This window comes from Phycodurus eques, chromosome 8, assembly GCF_024500275.1.
Source record: "Phycodurus eques isolate BA_2022a chromosome 8, UOR_Pequ_1.1, whole genome shotgun sequence".
Lineage (NCBI taxonomy): Eukaryota > Metazoa > Chordata > Actinopteri > Syngnathiformes > Syngnathidae > Phycodurus > Phycodurus eques.
This window is the reverse complement of record NC_084532.1, coordinates 18,756,263-18,781,631: the sequence shown is the minus strand read 5'-3', so window position 1 is coordinate 18,781,631 and position 25,369 is coordinate 18,756,263. Positions and strand designations below refer to the sequence as shown.

Genomic DNA, 25,369 nt, shown 5'->3' with positions numbered 1-25,369 from the left:
GTGTAGGAGTAGAGCTGAGAAATGTGGCCTTAAGGTAAAGCTCTGACTTTTTTCGCAAAAATACGATTTTATTCAATTTTTTCCACCTTCCCTTATACAAGAAGCAAACAACAAAGACGTTATTCAAAACAAGGTTTGCTCTTTATACTTCTGGGTTTCTCTTGATGTCATTTTTTAAACTTTCACAGAAATAATATAACTATTTTTTTGTTTTTTCTTGGAACAAGTGTGTTGGTAAATTACAATTTTAAATGTTCGTCAATTTAAAATTGTAAAATGAGCCGTCAGACTGCATGACTCAGCTGCTCCATTTATTTGTTGTAGAATACCACACCCCTCCAGCTCTGTCATTGTCTTTTCTCATCTAAAGTTGCAAGATGACCTCTGCAAAATGTTTGCGTCTCTGAAGGACATACCTCAGGTCAAAAGTTTCCAACATGTAGATATTTTGCTGCTTTTGTAACTTGGGGCACCCTGTTTTTGCCAATGTTTAGTACCTTCCACCGGGTTATTTTCTTGTCATGCGTAAAACTATCTCAAACTTCTTCCACTCACATTGTTGCTAAATACCATGACAACGTCGCCAGTTTAGCAAGATTGGTCATGCTTTTGTGAACTTGTTCCACTCTGTTCGTAGCCATGTTGTCCGTGGAAGCAGTGCGCATTAGTGGAGTCATGCTTGAACTAGGGAAGCCCTTAAAATAATTGTCCTGACAAATATAATTAAATTAATAGATCTCCAGCTCTATGTTGTAATAACGCTACCTTCACTTCAGAACAGGCCCAAGCGTCTCCAAGGCAGCGGGGTCAATTAAAAGCCAGTGTGGTATTTCGACAATGAAGTTTGCCACGCCTGCTTTTTGCAGGGGACACGAGAGGTTCACGTGTCCTCGGGCGATGTGTCGTGCCTTTGAGTTTTTTTTTTTTTTTTTTTTTTTGTGGTTTCCTCTAGCTTGACACCTCCGATGCTGTCAGCCTGCGATACCGCTCCCCAACTGAGGTGTGAGGGGAAGCAGCGTGTCAAAGGTGGCGGAGGTTCCTTGTGACACGTGTGCACTTCGTCTCAGACACATTCAAATGCCCTGTACTTGTGCACGTTAATTTTAACACTTTTGAGTTTTTCCAACTTTTCTACACGCACACACACACACACACACACACACACACACATACACACACATATGCACCTCACTTTTACACAATAGCGCTCACAGCTTGAGGAGGTGTTGGTGGATTAGACATCTGCAGTTGGCTGACAAGGAGAGAAAATGAGGGAGCACGGAAAAGAGGGGGAAAGCGCTGCAGAATGTGAGAAAGAAGGAGAGGTTTAATGAGGCAGCAAGAGAGACAGAGAAGAGAGTAGGCAAAAAGGACCAGACAGAGAATATTTCTGAAGAATGAAGAATTAAACGTCGAGGCCAGTGGCGAAGACGTGCGAAATTAGAGATGCTAAAAGTGAAGAATGGGGAAAAAGGCAGCTGTTCGTTGAGGGTTGACTTGCTCAAGGATATGACTACATATCCACCATATTTGCTTGACTTTAACCTGACTTGATGGTTTATGTCCCCCACCTGTCAGCGCTAATGAAAGCACTGTGAGGCAAAGCTGATCCAGTCGGCTACAGCAGCAGTAGCAGCAGCAGTAGTGGTAATGGGATTTCCTTGAAACTTTGCTGGTGCAAAGTCAGGTCTACATGAAGATGTTTGGGTCCTGGTGTAACAGCTGCAAAGTTTTCAGACCGAAAGCGACGCCGGCTGCCATTTGCAAACAACTGAGGTGACATAAGAATGGAAATGGCTGCCAAGCAGCACTGAAAGCTGTGTGTGTGTGGACATATGCTTACGGGGTATGTGCGATGATCAGTGTGTGACAATGAAGAACTGAGAGAACTGGTGTGGGTAAGTAAGTGCTAGAAGGAGGAAAAGGTTTTATTCAGTGCAGTGTGTTGATTTTGTGTTTTGTCACTGAAATGGTTACAGGTACAATATTTTACTCCAGTCAGTCGCTCTGCTGATTTCCCCCCTCTCACTCCCAACATGAGTCCCTTTGATTGGCCCGCGAAGACTTGGTATGCGGCCATGTGTCTGCCTTGTGCCGTTTGATTGGTGAACTGGAGTCAAATGACACTAGTGGCAACATTAGATTGGTGCAAACAGCACCCAATGAGAATCAGAATCAGAATCTGATTGAAGAATCAATGAGGAAGTGGAAGTCAAATTCTTAAAATACTGTACATCGCGCACGCAATAATTGATTGCTAAAAGTACTGAACGGAGTGTAGATCACTGTAACGGAGTAAAAGTACCGCTTCTTCTCAACATAAATACTCAAGTAAAAGTAATAAGTATGATGCATTCAAACTACTCTGACAAGTACAATTTATCCAAAATGTAACAGAGTAAATGTAGCGCGTTCCTACCCATCTCTGGACAGAGCAATGTGTGGATTCACATCACAACCTTGCAGTGGGAACTTTTTTTACTCTCCAAAATGCCATTGCTCTGTCAACAAGCAGCCGAAGTGACACAATTTTAGTTAAAAATTGTCTCCTGTAAGCAGACCTTCAGGTGGGAGAGGCACCAAAGAAGTGATTCCATGTGAGGCCAACATGTGTATTCCATACTGATGCAGTTTTTGATGGGTAGTTTCCCTGCTAGGAAAAAGGCTTGTTAGTTGGGTCCACTGATTTGCAGACACCATTCATTCATTCATTTTCCATACCGCTTATCTTCACTAGTGGCGCGGGCGTGCTGGCAAGGCCGGATTTGAACCCGGGTCCTCAGAACTGCGAGGCAGGTGTGCTAACCAGTCGACCACCGTGCCTGCAGACACCATAACATTGCTTAATAAAACTTAACTGTGAAAGCTTGTCTTTAGAGTGCATGGGTAAGCAGCTCCTTTTAATAGCTTTAAGGCTTCTGGTATTTTAGCATTGGGTTTATTACTTAAATCTCAGTTAAATTGCAGATTGAGAAAGACATCTAAGATTTTGGTTCTTTGAGAACCAGAGACAGAGAAAGACATCTCAGATTTTTTTTTTCATATTTTCAATCAGAATAATAATAGTATTTTAAATCAGAATAATGCTTCAAATGGATAGAGTGAATTACACTTTAAGTCCAAGTTTTAAGAGTATTAATCCTGTTCCCCAGACAACTCAAGCTCGCTTTTCAAACACATGAGGTCAAACCTGAGGAGACAAAAATCCCTTAGATTCACCCAGAAAACAACTTCAGTGTTATCTCATCATTGTTCTGAGGAGCCGAATCTGTTCCTCGCAGAGATAATCCTAAATGTAACGTGTCTCATTTTCCTCGCCTAGCATCCACTAACACACTCGTCCGCTCGCTCAGAGATGCAACGTCCTCGTGGTTATTATGCTTTAATCTCATAAAAAAATGGAAGTGCACTCTTTCATTTGTTTACCTGAGAGCCTTTTTCTGGTGTTGCAGGTCTCGTATGCGCGACCCAGCTCTGCTTCGATCCGTGACGCCAACCTCTACGTGAGCGGCCTGCCCAAGACCATGACCCAGAAGGAGCTGGAGCAGCTTTTCTCGCAGTACGGACGCATCATCACCTCCCGCATCCTTGTCGACCAGGTCACAGGTATCCATGGGGCAGCGCCTCCTTTTTCTCTACATTCTCACAGGCAGATATAAATTATGCATATATGCAACAGATTTCTCTACTTTTATCTATCCATTCATGTTCTATACCACTTATCCTGTTCAGAGGTCAAGAGTTAGATGGAGCCTATCCCAGCTGACGTCAGGCGAAAAGCACACTACACCCTAGACTAATCACCAGTCAGTCACAGGGCTTATATAGAGACAGAATACCATTCACTCTCACATTCACATCGTCTCCGAGTGGGAACTGAACCCATGCTGGGGCACCCAAGTCAGGTGGATGTACCACTACACCATCAGTGACTCTCCGCATCTATTCAGCAAAATATCCACCTATTTTGGGGGCTTTCAGAATTTGATAAAGCTCAGTCTGTGTCCTCAAGGTGCTATGTGTCTTTGGTACACTAGTTGATGGTTATGTCATGTAAAAAAAAATAGGGAATGATCATTTGGCTACATTTCTTTAATAGTAAAAATGGGGGGAATCAGAATCAGAATCATCTTTATTTGGCAAGTATGTCCAAAAAAAACACACAAGGAATTTTAATAAATGTAATTGAATTCAATTAATTAAAAACTTAGTGCTGTTTTGAAAACGAACTACTGATCTTAAGTTGTCTCTCTTGTGTGTTTTATTCATTAATTGTAACTCAAAGTGGCATAATTTGTCAGTATCCTTACTGTGGTCATGTAAATCTATATATTGTAATCCATCCATTTTGTGTACCGCTTATCCTCACTAGAGTGTGCTGGAGCCTATCCGAGCTATCTTCGGGCGAGAGGTGGAGTACACCCTGAACTGTTCGCCAGCCAATCGCAGTATATATAATAATGTTACCAGTTATTTCCAACCACTGCACACTAAAATGATCCAATTTTGCTTTTTTTTTCATAAATATTCATAGAAAATTATTGATTTACGAGAAAAGATTGTGAGAGGCAAAACAATTAAATGCTCCTCCTCTCGATGGCAGAAGGTGTAATTTACCTGTGTATCTCCTTGTTGTCATTCATGCAACAGAATGATAGCTTTGTGTTCATTAAACAGTCCCAATATCATTATTTAAGTATACTTACCTTTAAAATACTAAAATACTTTTTGGAACATTTTTTGTTTGGTGGTGTGCCGTAGGGTCTTTTCTTATGTAAAATATGGGGCTTGCCTCAATAAAGGCTGGAAAACACTGCTGTAACCAGTATCCCAAAACAGGTTAATTAATCAACCGCTTTAGAATAACTATGCATCCATCCATCCATTTTCCGTATCGCTTATCCTCACTAGGGTAAGAGAGGCGGGGTACACCCTGAACTGGTCGCCAGCCAATCACAGGGCACATATAAAAAAACTACCATTTGGATTCCATGCATGTTTTTGGGATGTGGGAAGAAACCAGAGTACCCAGAGAAAACCCACGCAGGCAGAACATGCAAACTACACACAGGTGAGGCCGGATTTGACCTCAGAACTGTGAGGCAGATGTGCTAACCAGTCGTCCACCGGAAAATATTAGTAGCATGTAGAGTAGAATTTTAAAATAATCTACTAAAATGTTAGTATTAGTGAAATGTTTTTCTTTAAAAAAAAAAAAGAAAAATTAAAAATCTGTTCAAATCAAACAATCAAATGGCAAGAAAGAATCTGCATGAAAGTGTGATCACATGAGAGGCACAAGCTGTAGAACATACATGCTCAATTACACCCCATCCTAAACATTGAATTGCATCAGCCCATTGAGTTTCAGATGGAGCCCTCCAGCATCTCTTAGATCCATTTCAAGGCATGTGTGTGTTTATATATTTGTGTGTATGCATTTGTGTGTGGGGAGGGAGGTGGGATGCATGTGTGTGTGTGTGTGTGTGTGTGTGTGTGTGTGTGTGTGCACCTACAAGCTGCAACTTGCTCCAGTGTTAACAGAATAAATCAATGCTAGCAGTGAAGTGCTGGACCGCCGGTAGACAGTGGGGCGAGGAGGAGATAGGCTTATAGGAGAGGGGAAAGAAAAACAAAGACGATGTGGCGGGGGTGCCGATGAGGAGAAAATAAAAGTAGAAGTTTCTTGCCGTAAAGATGGTCATACGTGTGAAGGAGAGGAAATTAGATGAGGGAGCAAAGGGCGGCTGCAAAAAGACGCTTGGAAAAGGCGAGTGCATTTCCTACTTGAACAAATGTTCATGTCGTATAACCGTGCAACCGAGAGAGACCCCTGGGTTTCCCTGCACAGCAACGCAAGCCACAACACACAGCAAGGCTACAGAACACATATGTTCACACTATGTTCATCAACCATTTTTAGCAGCTCAGCTCAGGCCACATACTATGAATAAAACAGACCTGAGGCTGGTCACGCCAAGGCAACATTCTTTATGCATTCCCGGCAGCCTGGGTTCACTCCTGATTCAATAATTCATTGTGTTGCCATTCTTGACTAGCAAGTGGTCACTTTTTGTGGAGAAAGAGGCACCTTTTTTTCCTGCATCACACCCAAAATAAGGTACCAGGTGCAAAACACCTGCTCAGTGTTTTCAAAGTTCCAAGATAGAGTGACGCCTTGAGAAACAAGTTTAATTCGTGGCCACGTTCGTAACTGAAAACACTCTCGTGTGAAATCATCTTTCCCCACTGAAATGAATGTAAATGCCATGAATCCATTCCAGCCTCCCCCCAAAAAACTACAAAAATTGTCATTTGTTTTTCAATCAGGAAAATAGCACCAATGATCTGTTAATTTCTAAGAACATACAGTAATACTAAAAGTAAATGCAAAGTAAAAAAAATTAAACAGTTTGTGCATTATGATTAATTCACCTTCCGCTGTGCTCGACTTGGCCATGGCTAAGAGATTCAAAACTGCTGTAAGTGCCTCAGTACAATCGTATTAGTTGTTTTTCCACAGAGGATAAAGAGTATGTGCTTGTGAGTAGTGTTTTATTGTCTGTCTAAATGTATTGTTGCACCGTTTTTGTTCAAATATAAGTTGTCTAAAGGTTAATAATTACCGCAACATCAATGCTAGTTTGGTTAGCCTGTCTGTGGCATTTTCATTGTGTTTTAGCATTAAGCTAGCGGACTTTCAGGCAAAGTTATGTGGTTGTTTTAAACAACATGTAATTCTCTTTGTTTTTGTTTAGGTTAACAGTAAACTTCATCTGGAGAGACATTAAACAGCTTAAAGCCACTTTTTTGAAGAATTGTTTACTATCTGCCAAACTGCTGCATGTTGTAAAATGAGTTGAGTTTACTGCCAACATACAGCTCTCGTATCTCAAATGTTTGTTCGCAAGTTAAAGCAAATAATTAGCCAAATCACAGCTCAAATCTCAAAAAAGTCGCTTAACTCAAGGGACTACTATTATTCATATTTTCTATGAACTTGGCAGGGATGTATTAATTCAAGTGTATTTTTATAGTGGTTCTAGTTTTATGTTGTGTAGAACTGCACTGCTGATCGGTGTTCTGCTGGTGTACCAAATGCAGTTTTCAAATATTTTATTATATTTTTTTAATTCTCGTTAAAATATACCCAGTCAACAAATGCAAATTCATTTAACTGCCAAATGTGTCCAGACAATGAATAATTTGGAGTTCAACTATTGTTGTTTTGCTTTCAGTACAGTGGAAAGCTTTTTTGTGTCAGGTGAGGTTTAGCTAACATCCACTAGCCAGCTGAAGTCAAATACAGGACAAATTCAGTATAACCCTGCATTGCGCATAGAGAAAGATGTTTGAGAACAGACCGAAGAATCAGGTGGCGTGAAATTATTATTGAATTATTAGCAAATTTGCATCACCACCAGAGTTATGTTTGGGGTAATTAAATTTTGTGCGTTGTTTATTTGTTCTGCTCCTTGGGTGCAATGGTTTTTCTCTTTTAGAAATTCCAATTATGCATGCAGATCAATTAAATAATGCAAACCAAGCTTTCCAACCAACTGCTGATGCTTCTTTGGATAAAGAGACACTACTACTAATTCATACTTCTGTCGAGGGGAAGCGAGAGAAGGGTAAAAAAAAAGAAAAAGAAAAAAGAAATGTCCCAAGTCCAAAAGTGGGTCAATGTCGTCAGTCATGTAAATTGTAGGTTGGAGCTGCTTGGTGTAGGACTAGAGAAAGTGTGTGCAGTAGCCATGAATGCTGCTGTGACTACCACTGAGACACAGCCACACGCGCACACACACACACACACACACACACACACACACACACACACACACACACACACACACACACACACACACACACACACACACACGCACACGCGCATCAGGGATGTACCTGAAGTTGTCCACCAGAAGGTTAAGGATCAGCAGGAGAAATGTTAATGATTAATTAGATGGTAGGAGTTCGGTGGTGATTAAAAACATAGAGGATTTAAGAGGGTCCCTGAGAGTAATACTCCGGTACCATTTGCTCATTGACACGCACAGACACACACGCACACCCAGGTACACACACAATGTCATCAAGAGAGAAATGTCCTGCAAATTAAAACTCTGTTGTAACTGTTAAAATAGAAGTACAGATAAAAAATGGACAGACAGACAAAAAGAAGGATTCCTTCTTGTCCTTACGACTTCCCATGCATTGCCACTCCAGTTTTCCCTAGTGTTGTGATTTACAAAGTGGTCAATAAAATAAAAAAAATAAAAAATTGAAATATAAATATAAATATAAAAATAAAAAATTGGTCACACAGGTGGAAATGTGCGAACTGGGTAAGGTTATTGATATTGAGGTTGACAGCCAGAAATCGCTTTGGTTGAGGTGGAGTCAGTCTGAATACCAAGGATTTTTGTCTTTTCACAGTTCAGTTTGAGAAAATATAAAGAGAACCATAGTTGAAGTTTCGACTGGCAGTCCATAAGGAAGGCAGGTGGAAGGACTACTGTGGCTTTGGAGAGTCAGACTTGTCACCTGCAGAGCAGTGAACTAATGACCTTATAGAAAATGGGTGGATGTGGCTCAGTTGGTAGAGCTGGTCATCCAGTAACTAAGGGGTTGCCGGTTTGAATCCCAGTTCCGACTGTCCGCTGTCGGAGTGTCCTTGGGCAAGAAACTGAACCCTTATTTGCTCTAAGTTGGCCTGGTAGCACTTCCACAGTGGTGGAATGTATTTAATGAAGAGAAATCTGGACAGAGCCATGTGAGACGCCTGTGGAAATAGGAGAAGACTTGAGTAACATTTTATTGTAAATTGAAATATGGAATTTCTGGCCATGCACAGGCAGAAGTAAGACTAATATCAATGCATGTTCTTCTCATGCTCACTGTTCAATGAGCACGTGTAGGACAGGTCGGACTATTAGACAGGACCGTTACTTATTTAGCATAGTACATAATCTGAGCCCAAAACAGCCCGAATGATCAACCTTTTCTAAGACAGTACATGTGTGCATAACATATACTCATTAGATCATCAAACATCATTGAAGGCATACAACATGACATACGTTTAGTCAATAACATTTCATCGCAAACTCCCACTTATACAATGAAAAGATCCTAGTACTTCATCATTTAACTCACATATCATAGTGTCGCCACAAACAATTATTGGTCCTAACTTTTGGTTACCATAAAGAAAAATATATAGTATGCTGCCAAAGACTGTTACCAATTATATATGGTTCCTGATATGCATTCAGCAACCAAATGATTATAGGTCTGCATTGGTATGTCTATGTAAAAGACATGTCACGACTTGTTGGACTTTTATCCTGGCTTCATCTGGTGGACATTGGTGGTACATGTGGTCGATCATATTAATAGTTTTCTGGACCTGTATCCCAACAACAATTTAGTACCATCAATCAAACACACCATTAATGACATTATGCCAACACTCGATAGGTAGCTGCAAGTAAATGCCCCCAAATTGCCAATTTTCCCTAAGAGACTTGCACATTCTCGAGACTTTCTCTTTCTCGGTTTCAATTCATGTTGTAATACAAGACAGATTTCCCCCTCATGTCTTTGCCTTGAACCCCAAGGGAAGGCGTCCAAGCTGGGACCTTGTGATAGATTTGGATTAATACTGGCATGTGTGTCAGTGCTTACTAATCAATGATTGCAAATACATTAGATCCACTGTCTGGGCCCCCACAAACGTCAATGTGAAACTAAAGTGCTGATCACTGTGGGATGCTTGGTCCTGCTGCTAAAGATCTCCATGGTAACAACTTGCAAACACACCACAACTTGAGATGATGGTGATTGCCTGTGTTCCCACCGACAAGTGCATTTTGCATGCTGAAGGTATAATTAGCTTGTATTCCTGGATGGATGAGAGCATTGTTCCTGATCAAAATAGCAATAAATTATTATTTAGCAGCTGCTGCTGGTACAGTGTTTTTAACGTGCAAAAATTAAACGAACCAACTTCAGCATAACGTGCAAGGGCTACAAAACGTATTCAGCCCTTTCTACCTAGCAGTGTGCAATTATTAAGGTTAAAGCATATCTCTGGCATATATTTAAATAACTACTTATTGTAACAAATGTTGCTTGGTAATTATTTAGTAAAGTGTCTTTTGGCAGACGAGAAGTTGAAAAGCCTCCTGGTGCAATGGGTGCAGCCTTGACTTGCTGCGTCTGCCTTTAGTAGCTTTTCTATTATCTTAAGAGACCACAGAACTCCTGTGGTGGCTAACACATAGCACACATTCACACCCACATGCAGATATCAACTCACACGCTTACACACAGTACACACATGCAAGCTGACAGATGGTTGAAGCTTCGCTCTGACAGAGGCTAAAGCACAGGGCACCTCCACTCTTCAAAGTCTGTGCTTCTCTTCACTGGCTACTTTTTCAAATGCCATCTGTAGCTCGGAACACCAATGTTACTTAAAACAAGGACATTGCTCCCCCCCCCCCCCCCCCTCGCCCCCCCTCTCCCACACTCTAATTAAGAACCGCAAGAAAAGCCTTTGTTTTTGCATCTGCCATACCATAACTCATTTGGAACAGCGAGTCCAAACATTTGATTTAGTTGGCACATTATGCAACCATTTTAATGTGTTTGCTATGTGTATGAACAACGGATGCATTGGAAGAGCTTTCCAACATCAATTAATTTGTAACGTTAATGCAGTGGTGGAAGCGGCACATTGGCCGACTGGTTAGCACGTCTGGCTCACAGTTCTGAGGACCCAGGTTCAAATCCATCCTCGTCTGTGTGGAGTCTGCATGTTCTGGTTGTTTGTTTCTATGTGCCCTGTGATTGGCTGGCGACCAGTTCAGGGTGTACCCCGCCTCTCGCCCGAAGATAGCTGGGATAGGCTCCAGCACGCCTGCAACCCTAGTGAGGAGAAGCGGTACAGAAAATGGATGAATGGATGGTAAAGATTTCGACAGTTTTTGCCACATTTCAATTGTGAGTGACAATAAACAGCTTTAAGCCTCTTTATTGAAGGACTGTTCTCTTTCTGCCAAACTGCTGCTTGTCGTGAAATGAGTTGAGCTGACTTCACTGCCAGCGCTCGTTTCTGAAATTTTTGCTCGTAAGTCAAGGCAAAAAGTCGACCCAATGACAGATCGGATCTCGAAAAACTCGTAGGTCGAGTCAGTCGTATTTATTCCTTTGCATTATATTACGAAGCACATTTTGCTTTTACATAGTAATTTGATTTCCTTTCCAGCCCGTTTTGGTAGAAAACTAGTTGTCGCCAAGTACAAAACTCCTTAGAGATTGCAACATAAACTGAGTGCTCATTCAGATCAATCAATTCTGCATAATGGCAGGCTATGAATTTATAGTTATCCAAAAAACATAAATGAATACAAATCAATGAATCATGCCCATCCCTTCTATGCACAGTATGCATCAGTGCGCATGCATGTTTACCTTTCTTTGGTGCTTGTGTGCTGTCCTTGTCAGCAGGCATGTTTCTCACCTCTCCTCCTATGGTTTCTTAGGGAAGTCATTGGAGTCGGTGACTATTTGAGGAAATTACTGTGGGTTTTAGAGGAAGAGTGGCTTTGTTTGGGTCACAACAAGCAGGAATAGCACAGTGTCCTTTTATCATCATCCTTTTAATGTCACCTCCCAACATCCTCTCCTTCCCTTCTCTCCTTTTGCCATTTACCTCCATATTCCTCGTTTCCCTCCTGTTCCTCCCCCGCCTCGGCCATCTCCACCTCGAACGCTGGCTTCTGTCCTCCAACCTTCCTGCTTCTGTTTCCCCCTCCCCAGATTGAGGTAGCGTGTTATTAGTAAGGCAGGCAATGCACCTGTCAGTGTGTGTTAGAGAGAGATAAGCACAGGTAGAAGGAGTTACATAAGCCTCTGTTGATTACCGTGGAGGAGAGGTAGTTTTTTTAAAAGATGAAGGGCGAGAGGAAGCAAGAGCACAGTGAGAAAGCGACAGATTGCAGTAGCTAAAGTACATTGTGCTCTAATGTTGGCTTTATGGCTGTCAGGTGGGTGATAAGTAGCCAAGGCTTCTGGGGCTAGTTGAAAGGACAGTCATTAGGGTGGACACCCGAGACTAGCTGCTCATTTTATTCATACTCTGCTGTATCTGTGTGATAGTTTTTTAACGTTTAGCCATTGCAGGGTCTACCACATTATTATCGATTATTTTATTATTATTTTTTATGTACTAATAAAAAAACAACTTGATGAACTTATGTGTAGATGAATTGGGTTGTATCTAAAGCATACCCACTTCTGGTTATTCTTTTATATAGAAATTAGGTGTGAGACTTTAGTTGGAAATGCTGTTACTATGCAGTGGTGGCTTGAGATATGAGTGACCCAATTTACAGGTTTTTCAAGCTACGACTCATCGTTCGGATGATATTTTTGGGATACAAGTGCTGTATGATGGCAGTGAACTCAGCTAAACTCACGTTTAGCAGATGTGAACAAAGAACAGTGAACGATTCTTCAAAAAAGAGAATTACACATGTATTTAAAACAGCCACATAGCTTTGCCTTCGTGAAGTCCATTTGCTTAATGCTAACTCCAGATGGGGTAACGAATAGCATAGTGTCGCTGTGTTATAACCCTTTAAGCAACAGATATTTGAAGACAAACAATAGAGCAACACGTTAAGTGAAATAATAACAATACTCACAGGCATATATTATTTACCCTTTGCAAAAAATGACTAACATTACTGCAGCTTACTGCGTCAGTTAGTCTGTCTTCTTCGTGTGTCTGTCAGCCAAAGTGTGCACACAAGAAAGAGCAGCGCGATGTCCACTGAATTATTGTGATGCACAAACTGTTTGTTTACATTCTGTTGAATTATGTTCTGACTGTATGTTTTTACAAAGTACGATATTTTATTATACGTGCTATTTTTCTCATTAAATAACATTAATAATTTGGGTTTTTTGGGGGGGAGTGATTGATTAATGGCATTTCTATTCATTTCAATAGGGAAAGATGATTTGAGATGCCAAAGTGATACTGGTAAATTTGGTGTCTATGTCCACAGTACTTTGCTTTTAAATGAATTAAAAGTTCACTTCGTTTACATCATGCAGCAACAACAAAATGTAGTTCTTCACTCATCTGGTCATATGCTGAGAAAATGTAAAGCCTAAAAGCCAGCACATGTACATGTTCTAGATTATTGATCGTATTCATCATCAGGTATTTCCCCAATATTTTTGTGGCAAAGAAAGAAAGATGTTCATGTATGGTACAACTTTGGGAGCTTTCAGTGCCATTAGAGAACATATTTCTCCTGCAAAGTCAGTTTGAACTCCTCCCCAGTGACATTTAATGTAGTACAGCATGAAGGTTTCACCTGACAACCTTGAGGAGAACTCCCAGCACAGAATCCCGGCTGCTGTAACCATGCCAAAAACATTCATTTACACTAAATTCAAATCTCAAAATGTGATGATTAAGTGAGTAAGTTAAGTGATTCATGTCACAAACACATGCGATCTCTGCCTAAGTTTTACACGTCAGCTCTCTCACAGTCTTATAAAGCTGCTTAATGAATATAAGATCAAGAGAATGTAAAGAAACTATCAACAGTATAGCTAGAATATTTTTAAATGAAAACTCATGGATCTTTTCCCCTTCGAGCTTTGTGGGTGCAGTTCAGCTGTCTGTTTGGTCTTTGCACCACTTGGACCCAATAACGAATAATGAAGTATCGTTTCAAAAACAAAATCTGCAAATAGGTGAATTGGAAAATAAGCAGGGGAACACCGTAATAAACATACAATTGAAAATGATTTTGCCATCGTTAGTAACATCAAATCCAGTTAGAATAAAATATATGTTTCATGAGCCAATGTGTTAGTAAATACATCCGGCTTCAGTGTTTCAATAATGTCACACAGACCTTCACCAAAGCTGGAGAGTGAGAAAAGCAACATTTTATCATGTGCCCTTTCTTTTAAATTTTAAATGAAAATGTTTGTTTGCACTGTGTGGCTCCTGATTTTATTTTTATTTTTCTGCTTTTGACAACCAAATTAAAATGCACCGCTTGTGCGCTGGAACAAGAGTAGGTAAAGAGGAGCAAATTGCGAAAAATCATCCTGGGACATGGAACTTGGGGGTGAGTGGGGCGGGGGAAGGGGGAGAGCGGAACTGAATGGAGGTCAATACGATCATGTGGGTGGCCAAGAAAAAGGAATATTCCAACTTGTGTCCCAGAAGAGTGAGTTGACACATTAATTCTTAAAGCTCAGTGGTGGCCCTTTTTCATTCAATACAGCATTAAAACTTAAATGTAGTAACCATTTGGTTGTCTCATTTGTATGACATCAAATTGTGTCCAATTATTTCCATATAATGGACAGTGTGTGTGTGTGTGTGTGTGTGTGTGTGTGTGCATGTGATATTGGGGAGTCACTCCATTTCATTATCAGCTGAAACGCATGATTGCACTTTTATTTAATTTGCCAGTTGCATAAAATTGTTTTATGGTTGGGGTATTGTGCCACCTGTTGCGATAGCATGTTGTTGACAGCCTGGAAATGTGGTTTCATTTTATTTTGTGGTGACATATTATTTTATTTGTTTTTAAATATGTCTCATTATGAGTGTACATAGCCTTAGAAGTAATGGAAAACAGTATTTAATCGAAGATGAACTTCCTTCCTAAGTTTACATCCAGTACTTAAGCATCAAGTTATGTGATGCTTTTAAATAGTCCCTTTTTTTAGGGAAGCTTTCCTGGAAAGTAAATAACCTTGTAGCGTCAGTGTCCAGGAGAGAAGCAGAGAAGAAAAGACCAAGTGAGTTGTTCGGGGTCCTTCTGTGGATAAGAATTCCGCAGACCGAGGAGTGTGAGTGGAAGCCAAGTCAAAATAAAATATAAAAAAGCAAAAAGAGAGAAAAAGGGAATGAGATGGCATGTACAAAAATGTGGAATAACAATAAGGTGGGCCTTTTGTGTGTGAGAAAGAGAGACTGCACACAATGATGCTCAAACACAAAATCCCCCCCCATCTCACAACCTTGCCTTTATTCACTCGCCGTCACACAGACATGCCTGTGTGCACACACACTATTATGTAAATAGACTCATTGGCACCATGTTGCTGTCACTGAGCCAGCACCCTCTGGGCCATCGAGACAGCCTCATTAAAACAAGGCACAGCATCCATTAATGGATAGCAATGCATGTACACACACATATTCAAACAAACATATATACTGTATGCACTCATTGGACAACTCATTAGATACCCTATCTAATGAGATCTCACGCCTCTATAAAGATTAGAATGCTCAATTTCGATCGAGACAGTCAGAGAGGTGCTAAAATTTGGGTATAAAAGTATTGTTAGTTACTTGAGATGTATGTTGGAGTTCTAAACCACTGCAAATTACAACAACTATAATAAACATAGTTAGATGAATACCTCTGACTGTCAATTAACACAGAGCATTAGTATCTTTATGAAGTCATTTTTTCAATAGTTGTCTTGCGTTCCATCTCATTAGTACCTAATGAATTAGTCACAGACACAAACAAAAGACCACCCAGTAACAGTGTCTCTAAATATTTTATATAACAGCAAATCACCAAGGAAACAAGTCAAATGCCACAACAAACAATGAATGAAGATTGTGTGTGTGTATGGTGACTAAAGTTAGCATGAAGACGTAATAGAACCAACCTCGTACCTATTATTCTTTTGTGGATGTACTGTATGTGTTTGTCATCGCCATAATTTGTAGGGTTTTTTTTTTGCGTCACCTCAGGTTTGAGAAGTACGCATTCAAACAGTCATTAGAAAGTATTATGTTATTTTTCTGTTTGCAGTCTCATCACAGTTTGTCAGCATCAATATACTGTATGTAAATCACAAGATACACTTGGATTTATAGAATATTCAAAACAAAAAGCGTTTATATCTTACTGCTATGATGTGTTATGTTCAAGCATATGCAGTTGTTAATGTACAATGTGATTTATCCACAATGTGCAAACCTTGTGAAGTAAAAGGGGCCCTTGTTTGTTTGTGATCTGCTGGCCCCACAGGCGGCTCCCGAGGTGTGGGGTTCATCCGCTTTGATAAGAGGATAGAAGCTGAGGAGGCTATCAAAGGCCTCAATGGACAGAAGCCATCGGGCGCGGCTGAGCCTATCACGGTCAAATTCGCCAACAACCCCAGCCAGAAGACCAGCCAGGCCCTCCTCTCGCAACTGTACCAGTCCCCCAACCGCCGATACCCCGGGCCCCTCCACCACCAGGCTCAGAGGTTCAGGTTAGTACTGGGGCTTTGGAGGAGAGTGAGCTAGAAATGGTAGCGACATGGGTCACTTAGTATAATCACATCATGGGGTGCATGGCTCATTTACGACACACATTTGATTTTTTTTCACTTATCTGTATCGAATGTAACGGTGCTGCTTTCACATCTATAGCTTGGTTTCTCTGGTACCAAGCAGTTTGTTTGTAAACTTGGTCCATTTTGAGTTTTTTATGGATCAAGCCCAACAACAAAGCTAAATGAAACATGCAAAACTAAGAAGCATATTAAATACTATTTATTAATGATCTGCTTCTAAGTTTGGGAATCTTCAGGTTCATGTGTTGAGATGGGGAGTACAATGAAACTGAGCAGAGGTCATCACTAGTTTTGTTATTTGAATTATCTATATTACAATTAGCATAGTTACACAAAAATACACAATATTCCACTCTGTTTTGGTGCAGAGCTGGATAGAGGCGTGAAAACAGGGATTTATGTTCACTAGTTAAGTCACTATCGCATCAATGCCAATATCCAACCCCCAGAATCATAATAAAATGTCCATGTATTCCTCATGCTCCATAAAAAAAACAGCCTACTAAATAACAAAGAAACAACGTTGGCTGAGTTTTGCAAAGGCAAAAATTACAGCATTGCTAAAAGACCAAATCCAATGGTGGCCTCAGAAATCTGGATGCTAATGTACTTAGCATGACTAGCCTTGTGTCAACATTTCATCTGTAAAAAGAAAAATATCTCCAGGAATTTAAAGTATATGATAGGTAGTATATCACTGAACCTAATGTCTAGTTAAAAGGTGATGTATTATTAGCATTATCAGTGCATACTGTATTAGGGGTTGAACCGACTGGGCGACACGTCAACTTTACCACTCCACAATGACAGTTAGAGCTTTATGTCAACTATTTGCCAATCACGTTTTGGTATAAACAACACAGACCCCTCGCTGAAAGCAACAAGCGCTGGGGTCGGCACAGCAAACCGGCAGCAGTGCCTCAAACACGTGGTCATATTTTGCGAAAAATGAGACGAGTAGCACGGTCACTTGCAAAATATGCAAATCTATCCTCAAATATAATAAAAGCACAAGTGCTATGCATGCCCATCTGAAAAGGGACCCGCAAATACTAGCTATCGAACATCTTAAATCTTCCGCCGTCAATTTGTGCCCCGCTATAACAGAGAAACGACAGAATATAGTGCAGCATCTGCTTAGATGAAACGAGGACGAGCGGTGGTCGATCTACAACCTATTTATTGTGAAAATTAATGGTTCATGTTTACCGTAACAACACCCAAAAAACATCCAAGTAGTGTCACACTCTTCTTCTTCTTTACATTTGCACACGCCCCGAGATACGTTCACCGGTTTGCAGACTGTTGGAACTTGTAAAACTCTAGCAACAATCCACGTAACACAACAGCAGGGTCGTTGCAATAGATTATTGCAAAGATTCCCACCTCTTGGGATTTATTTATTTTTTTAATTATAGAATTTTTATTTTTATTCTAGAACTCAAGCGAGTAGTGACCATGCAGTTGTGTTATATGAATTGGTGTTCTGACTGTCTGCGAGGCAGTGAATGTGCCTAAATGTGATAGGATGAGTGAGTGTCTGAATATGATTGGATGAGCAAGTCTGGGAGTGGCGCCACCGCAACCGGGGAGTGCCAGTGAGTTCTTGTTTTGGAGGTGGAAGGCAAAGAATTGCACGGCCATGACTAAAACTAAAATCAATTAGTCGACGTAGACTCGACTATCATGATATGCGTCAACTAGGCCTGTCATGATAACACATTTTTTAGGACGACATATTTTCCCAGAAACTATCATGATAAACGATAGTATCATTGATGTTTTTTTATGCCACTGATATAATAATTATATGTATAATAGCATAATAATTCAAGTGGATCCTTTTTAAGAGCAATATTGATTTTCAACATTGGCACTGAAACGGAGGACAATAAATAAAATGTCTTATATAAATAAAAGTATATAAATAAAACAGACTGCGGCTGTGTTCACAAAAATTGCACTTAAACAAATATTACACATTTGTATAAAGAGTCATTAACAGACAATATAGTGCCTTAACAGACAATATAGTGCCAATCAGGTTTCCTGTTGGTTAAGAAAAAGTGAAAATTAACAATTCTAGTACCTTAACAATGAACAATTCTAGTACATTCATTTCATAACAGTAACAAGTAACATCCCAACAAGCAGATCAAAGTTACTTGTTTTGCATAAAGATTTGTACTGCCTATCAAAAGTATGCAGCATTTCTTTAAAAGCTGTTGAATGGCTGCATCTCTTTCGCTACAAAGTGAGTAAAATGTGAGCGTGTGCCATTTTGCGCTGTCATATTTATATTTGCATTGTTCAGCAAAGCCATCCCTATTTGGGTGGGATGGGTTGTGTTTTAAATGGACTTTGAGGTTTCTTGTGTTGCCAGTTTTTGTTTCGATTAATAACTACTTCCATCTGTGACATGCAACTTTCTGTAATTGTACAACCCCAATTCCAATGGAGTCGGGACGTTGTGTTAAACATAAATAAAAACAGAATGCAATGATTTTAAAATCATGTTCAACCAATATTTAATTGAATACACTACAAAGACCAGATATTTAATGTTCAAACTGATAAACTTTATTGTTTTTAGCAAATAATCATTAACTTAGAATTTTATGGCTGCAACACGTTCCCAAAAAGCTGGGACAGGTGGCAAAAAAGACTGAGAAAGTTGAGGAATGCTCATCAAACACCTGTTTGGAACATCGCACAGGTGAACAGGCTAATCGGGAACAGGTGGGTGCCATGATTGGGTATAAAAGGAGCTTCCCTGAATTGCTCAGTCATTCACAAGCAAAGATGGAGTGAGGTTCACCTCTTTGTGAACAAGTGCGTGAGAAAATAGTCGAACAGTTTAAGAACAATGTTTCTCAATGTACAATTGCAAGGAATTTAGGGATTTCATCATGTACGGTCCATAATATCATCAAAAGGTTCCGAGAATCTGGAGAAATGACTGCATGTAAGCGGCAAGGCCGAAAACCAACATTGAATGCCCGTGAACTTCGATCCCTCAGGCGGCACTGCATCAAAAACCGACATCAATGAGTAAAGGATATCACCACATGGGCTCAGTAGAATGATAACCTTTGCCAAGGTCGAACAATTCTAATTTGGATCAACACCAAATTTTACACGTCATACATAACCACCTCCTGCCTAGTTCTATCATTTGGAAATTGGGGGGGGGGACTACCGTAATTAACAAAATCAACAAAAACTTAAAGCTCTTAAATCCAGTTGCACACCATAATGCAATGCTTCTCTCTCTACAAAGTTTTGTTGAAATTGGTTTAATAGTTTTGCATAATCCTGCTAACAACCAAACAAAATGCAACAAAAGCATAATCTCCTTGGCAAGGTTAGAAATGTAGGAGTTCTCTATATTTACTTATGTTGTGTAGAATGTCCTTTGAAAACAATTGAAAAGCTGGCAATGCATTGTTGCCCAGGTCACACTGTAATTTTCTATCATACACTATACATCTGACACTGTATGGCGTACCCTACCAGGTCATTTCCCTGTCGCACACTGTTTGTTTTTGGTTATTTAAATATAGTGTCATAAACACCGGGAAGTATTAGTAAGCTCATTCTTAGAGGTTCTATTTCGTCTCAACGCGCGTGCACACACATGCGCATACACACACACACAAAAGATGATACATTCCATCATCCAATACGACTTGGAATGTTTTGGGATTGTCACAAAATACACACTCATACAAATTCCTCTCTCTTTCAATAACACTAAGCCGGTTGTGCTGTTTATTCTCCGTCAAAGTCGGCGGCGGGAAGGTATTTTTCTTGCAGTGCCGCTTTCCTGGTGTGACACTTGAGCGATGTAGCGTGGCTGTGTGTCTGCGATACGCCAAGCCAATTTACAGGCTCGGCAGGAGAGCTGTCGCTTCTCATCACAAATCACAACCACAGGACACTTCCTCGCTGTGTCCCTGTGCTCTCCACCTCACCACGCAAGACTCTGGAAGTTGGAAACTGCCTTAAAATGTGTTTCATTTTATTTTTTCTTATGCAGTGCTCGTGAGGACAACGTTGCAAAAAGGCACGTTCATATTTTTCATATGACAATGTACTTTCAACTTTATAAATTCAAACATATGAGCACTAGATGTACACATAGGTTGTCAAATTGCACGTTTAAAATGTGTCCGTATTTTCTTACACCACAAAACAGCGGAATCGTTAAGGTTGAGCGCAATCGATTCTGAAATGCTGGTTTCATTTTTTTTCAAATAAAAAAAAAACATTCAAATAAACTTAATCTTTTCCAGAGTCAAACATTTTAGGATCAAAGTAACAGTGGTTAACTTTCAGAACTGTCATACAAATGACGTTCACTGTGGTTTATTGTAAAACCTTTAAGGTGTACACTCCATTTTTTTCCTATTATTGTTGAATTAGCTATATTGTACTGAGCAGCCAGGACTGCTTTCCTAAGTCACAGTGACTTCCATTTGGGGTTCTCCTGTTATCATGACACTTTTCTTCTTTACTTTTACTAGTACCGTTCTGTGGTGGCATCGCACACAAAAAAACATGCACAAAATCCAAAGCAACAGCAGCTTTAGTTAAGGGATGTGCTGAGGTGTTGCATGAAGTCATGAACAACGGACTTTGTGACATTTTAGGAGCATATTTTTGGGTCCTCTTCTGAATTTTACGACTTCAGGAGCGATCGACTTAAGAGGTTCCACTGTGTTGTGTATTTGTTTTATCACTGGCTGCATAATGCTATTCATCCGCTACAAGCCAAGTCAATGTGCAGTACAATGTGTCGGCATGGTCCCACTCCAAGCAGCAGACATAATCGACTCGAGCATAATACACCAAGCCCCACAGCCCAGCGTGTATCCGATTTTTGGCCCTTAACTAATGGTGCTAATTAGCAAATTACCCTTATTATATCCAGGGCAGGAACCAAATATAGCTGAAAAGATTTTTGTTTAAAAAAAGAAAAGAAAAAAAGCATGCCTATTCTTTCTTTAACACACATTGAGAGAGCCAACAAAGGTCCTCTTGTTTTTTTTTTGGGTTGGAGAGGAAGTGCAAAAAAAAAAAAAATGGTGGGTATGCATGGACGATCTTGTGTGTTTCTATGTTTGTGTGTGTCTGTGAGAGAGCGTTAGCAGCAGGTTGTTGTGTTGTGGCCCAATGGCCCAGCGGTCAGCAGATGTCTTCCTGCGCTTGGCCCTAGAGCTCTCTCAGCGTGCTCGCCAATTTTCCTCGTTTACTCACCCTCATTCCCGTCTTATGTCATTTGCTAATTACTCCTAATTCTTTTCTACAGTCTATGCTTTTCCCCACTGGGGTGCATTTGTGTGTTTTAGCTGGCGTCTAATGTGAATTATAAAGGGGGCAAATTGATCGACACAAGTGACAATACTAAAATTATACAATTATTTGACTAATCGACAAGTCAAATAATTGTAAAATCGACTATCTATAGTAGGGCTTGAACTGATTAATCGACGAGTCGACTTTACTACTCCACATTCACATTTAAAGCTTTAGTCCCTCCTATAGCTTAATCTATAGGAGGGATGCGTGACAGTGAGGCCCGCCTCTCCCCACACCCAATATACACACATACAACACCCTTTAGATGCTGTTGCTCTACTGCTGGGCCCCATTTAGAAATGAAAATATTTTTTTAATCTAAAAACATGGCTAGAACAGCTTTAAAAATATTTACAATATTCTCCAAAAAGAAACAAAAAAACACATTTAAGACAAATTTGAAAAAAAGCCCAGCTAAAATAATCTCATTCTTGCAACCCATGTGTAATTTCAAGTCACATAATTTTTACACGTCGGTTTTAACATCAAAGTAATGCATTTCACTGCTGCTTTTTTTACCACACCATATGTAAAGGCTTTAAATATCAGTCCTCAAACAGATTTTCTGGTTCCTGTTCTTTTTGACTGTTCCTTTGGAACCGATAGTTGATCCTTTTTTCCTTTAAGATGTTGCTCAATTTAGCAAGTTTAAATATGTCTTTCTTTTTTCTTTTTCTTTTTTTTTTTTTGACTCAACCTGCTGTGCCTCTCAACATGTACACTTACTGTATATACCTGAAATTGTTTTTGAAGTCATGATTAATCACTAGAAAATTACACACATTTATTAAAAATGTCGTTCTTGTAATGTTAAAAACGAAACAAAAAAAAGATCAGCACGAATGTGGTGTGGCCGTCCAAAGTTATTTTTTTTAAACAAAAACTTTTTCATAATCCAAATGGCAATGATGACATAATGTCCTTGGAAGAAGTAATTAGAGTGTGCCACCACTACCCTAAACGGATGGACCCTTGTCTTCAGGTTGAGTTTATAGTGTTTTTGAGAGGAACGAGGTGTCTCTAGCCAGCTGTTGCTCAATAAGCCTTGGCCCCTGTCCATTAGGCTCCAGGAGTTAATAAGACATGAGACAGGCTGGGAGCAAGTGAGGAATGAAGGTCAATGAGTGACCAAGCAGACTGCATCCATCCAAGAGGGCCACCATTTTACACAGCTTTATTAATCTCCCTCACACACACACATCACTCTCACACACACACACACACACACACACACTGATGGGTTCTTGAGGGACGCAAGTAGAGACACAAACTGCTTCACTGCAAAGCTTTCCGGCCACAGTTTTAAAAACACAGTGAAGCCCCACATATTCTCGGTTTGGAATTCTCCTATTGGCAAACGTTTGGGGGAACCTATGCTCTGTTATTTGCTATATACCCCCCTATTTGCTGTTTTGTGAGGGTAGGAGCGACATTACAATGGCAAGTATTTTTCTGCCATCTTGGGGCATCTATCGGCAATTACAAACATTTTTGAGTGGGTGTCAATTACTAGCGGATTTTCGCCATTCGCGGCAGGGCCCGGTCCCTAGCTTCCGCAAATAGCGGAGGACGGCTATATTATTAAATATTGCATTTGCCACAAAGACATGGGTCACCAATCAAGGTTTCCTCCAAGGACCAGATGAGTAGCTCACGGGCCTGTTCTAAAAATAGCTCACCAGTGATGGGACATTGAAACATATTTATCAGTCTCCTACCTTATTAAATCATTGTTGGTAATTGTTATGAGAAATCATTAACGTGTTTAGTGTCTTCACAGAGATTATTAATTAATAATGTTAATATATATGATATATTAATAATATCAAATAATAAATGTAATTTGAGCAAATTGTTTATTTCAGAAGTGTGTATCAAACTGGTAGCCCTTTGCATGAATCAGTCCCCAAGAAGTAGCTCACAGTTTCAAAAAGGTTGGTGACCCCTGCTCGACTCGCTCATGGCAAGTTTGACGTTCACTTGTGTTTTTGTTGTTTAAAATCATTATCATCTCTCACTATCATTCAAATGCCAAATCCATTACACTAACAGAACACTGTGTCAGACCATTAAAACTGTCATCCCACTTTGAAGTGTTTTCTTAATAGAGGACAAAAATAGAGTATTAAGTCGGTGGCACTGTTTGAGCAATAGAGCTAGCCGCGCCGCTTCCGCTAGCTCAGTGCTATGCTATGGTCCACATTAGTGTTTACTACAAACCTGACTTGTTGGTGTAGGTTGATACCGAAGCGCCTGGACGTTTGCTAACAACAATGTGTTGATCACATACAGCGGCAGTGGGTAGTGCTGTGCTATAGTGATGGGACCTTAGTGTCATTAACCAATGTTTAAAAACGTCTGGTGGGGCTCCTCAGTGTAATGGGTTAACTCGAGATGGGTTTGTGTGTTGTTGAGTGAGAAGGATCATGATGTTCTGACAGGGACACAATATTAGTTCCAATTGAGTAAGTCAACCATCTGCCCACCATTAACCCCAGAACCCTCCTTCTCTTTACAGGCTGGACAATTTGCTTAATATGGCCTATGGCGTAAAGAGGTAATTAAAACTTCACCCAATGCCAGATGTCCATGTTGACTCAATTATTTTCCAGTATCTTTTTCATGTTGTTTATTTTTGTGTAATTTTGTTGTCAATTTACGTTCAACAAATTTTCAAGGTGAATTGCATTTTTGTTGTTTTTGGTTTGATTGTTTTTTTACCCGTGAGCTTGAGTGTTTTTTCAAAAGTCTAACAACCACTTAAAAAAGCAGAAAACAATTTGCCTTTGTTTTCAGTGGTGATGGATTTCCTTTGTTTTTATTATGACAAGTGCTGGTGTTTTTTTTTTTGTTTTTTTTTTTGATTGTTTTTGGGTTGTTTCTCTGTACAGAATGGATTTGTTCTCGACTTCTTGATTTCTAGGTGTTGTTGTTATTTTCTTCGGGATTCAGGTTCTCTGGCCTTGTCGCGTCATACTAGCCTGGGAAGAACATATGATATGTATAAGAAAAGAAACATCTTACATATGCATACAATTATATTGTTGATACAGCACATACATTTGAAACCAAATGTACTGATTGACTGGGTGTCTTTTGGGAGCAGAAGCTTAGCTTAACGAGTACAAGCGATGAGGCTGGATGAACCTGGATCCTTGCTGGAAACAGGAAATGTTTCACTGCAGATGGCTCCGGCTTTGCTCTGCGCTGCTCGAATTCCCTCCTTTTTGCCTCCACACCTCATTTTTCTTTGCTTTGTTGCTACCATACAGTAGGTGTTACATAACAAGGTGTGTAGCGGCTATTGTTGTGATGTGCTGACAGCGGCATCTTGCATGTTGCAGACACTTGGAACACCATTTAGAGAGAGCTTTACTTCTTAAGCAATGACAAATGAATGACAAAATAAATAACTATATTGATAGTATTGATCAGCAACATCTCCGAGTGACGTCATGTCCAACTTATTTAGAGTGCAAACTAGTTTAGATTGAATCAACAGTTCGTCTGCTAGTTACAGTCAAGTAGGGCTGTCAATTTTGCCTGAATACATTCAAGACACGATTAATCAACAATCAATTCATCGAATTATCAACTGTTATGC

At 40.0% G+C, this 25,369-nt stretch overlaps 1 protein-coding gene across 6 annotated transcripts in view; it reads left to right on the top strand.

Annotated features, from left to right (window-relative positions):
- elavl4 (ELAV like neuron-specific RNA binding protein 4) overlaps nucleotides 1-25,369 on the top strand; it is a 114,634-nt gene that overhangs the window by 85,918 nt on the left and 3,347 nt on the right. For 5 of the 6 annotated variants that reach the window (XM_061683217.1, XM_061683215.1, XM_061683221.1 and 2 more), the window contains 3 exons: nucleotides 3,453-3,606; nucleotides 16,095-16,320; nucleotides 24,284-24,322. In XM_061683217.1, coding sequence (XP_061539201.1) covers nucleotides 3,453-3,606; nucleotides 16,095-16,320; nucleotides 24,284-24,322 — 419 coding nt within the window. The remainder of the gene's footprint in view (nucleotides 1-3,452; nucleotides 3,607-16,094; nucleotides 16,321-24,283; nucleotides 24,323-25,369) is intronic. The other variant, XM_061683216.1, reaches the window with a different exon arrangement.